At 51.3% G+C, this 910-nt stretch overlaps 1 protein-coding gene across 1 annotated transcript in view; it reads right to left on the minus strand.

The window, feature by feature from the left end:
- Positions 1-910, minus strand: part of CSTF2 (cleavage stimulation factor subunit 2) — a 28110-nt gene that overhangs the window by 16411 nt on the left and 10789 nt on the right. Inside the window, exon 5 of the mRNA XM_018571448.1 lies at positions 503-622. Coding sequence (XP_018426950.1) covers positions 503-622 — 120 coding nt within the window. The remainder of the gene's footprint in view (positions 1-502; positions 623-910) is intronic.

The raw sequence follows: 910 nt of genomic DNA on the forward strand, positions 1-910 counted from the left end.
ACACGGAAGGCTTCCCTTTAGACCACACGGAAGGCTTCCCTTTAGACCACACGGAAGGCTTCCCTTTAGACCACACGGAAGGCTTCCCTTTAGACCACACGGAAGGCTTCCCTTTAGACCACACGGAAGGCTTCCCTTTAGACCACACGGAAGGCTTCCCTTTAGACCACACGGAAGGCTTCCCTTTAGACCACACGGAAGGCTTCCCTTTCATGTCCCTCATTACATACAAATAAAACCAGACATGAGATCCATGGTTGTGGCATTCTCTGCATTCCAGCCTGGCCAAGAAAGCAGTCCCAGCATGAGTAGAGAAGCCTGTCCCCTGCCAGCGTTCTCCAGGGAAGGACCCGTGCTCCCTGTGTGGAAGCAGTGGGCTCCCTGTGTGGAAGCAGTGGGCTCTCTGCAGAGGTCTGATATACCTTCTAAAACTAAAAGTTTTTTTTGTTGGGCTTAAACGGATGTGGAAACTGTGATGTCATCACCACCAGACGTTTCTTACCATAGCGATCTCTGGATCCACGATCCTCATGACCACCTGAGCTTGAAGGAGAGCATAAGCCAACTGTGGGTTCTGCAGCAGCATGTTCCGGGCTTCCTGAGGACTGTTCTGCACACACAACTGCACAAAGAGATCAACACAGAGTCAGGTGAGGAATGTTCACTGTTATACCGTTACCATAGTACCGGCTCATCATATGCCATAGTACACCTTTCCATTGCCGTACGGATCATTGTAGAAAACCTTTCATACCGGCAAACACTGATTCTGTAACCGGAATACAGAAGTCACCCCAACAAAATAGACAACTGAAGCCGAGCACTGCCCCTCTCGCCTCCCCCCACCCCCCCATCCCTAAGCCCTCTCTCCTTCACCTCCAGCCCTGCCCCATCATTATTCACCCCTCTT

Source organism: Nanorana parkeri, unplaced genomic scaffold (assembly GCF_000935625.1).
Source record: "Nanorana parkeri isolate BGI_ZX_2015 unplaced genomic scaffold, ASM93562v1 scaffold1760, whole genome shotgun sequence".
Lineage (NCBI taxonomy): Eukaryota > Metazoa > Chordata > Amphibia > Anura > Dicroglossidae > Nanorana > Nanorana parkeri.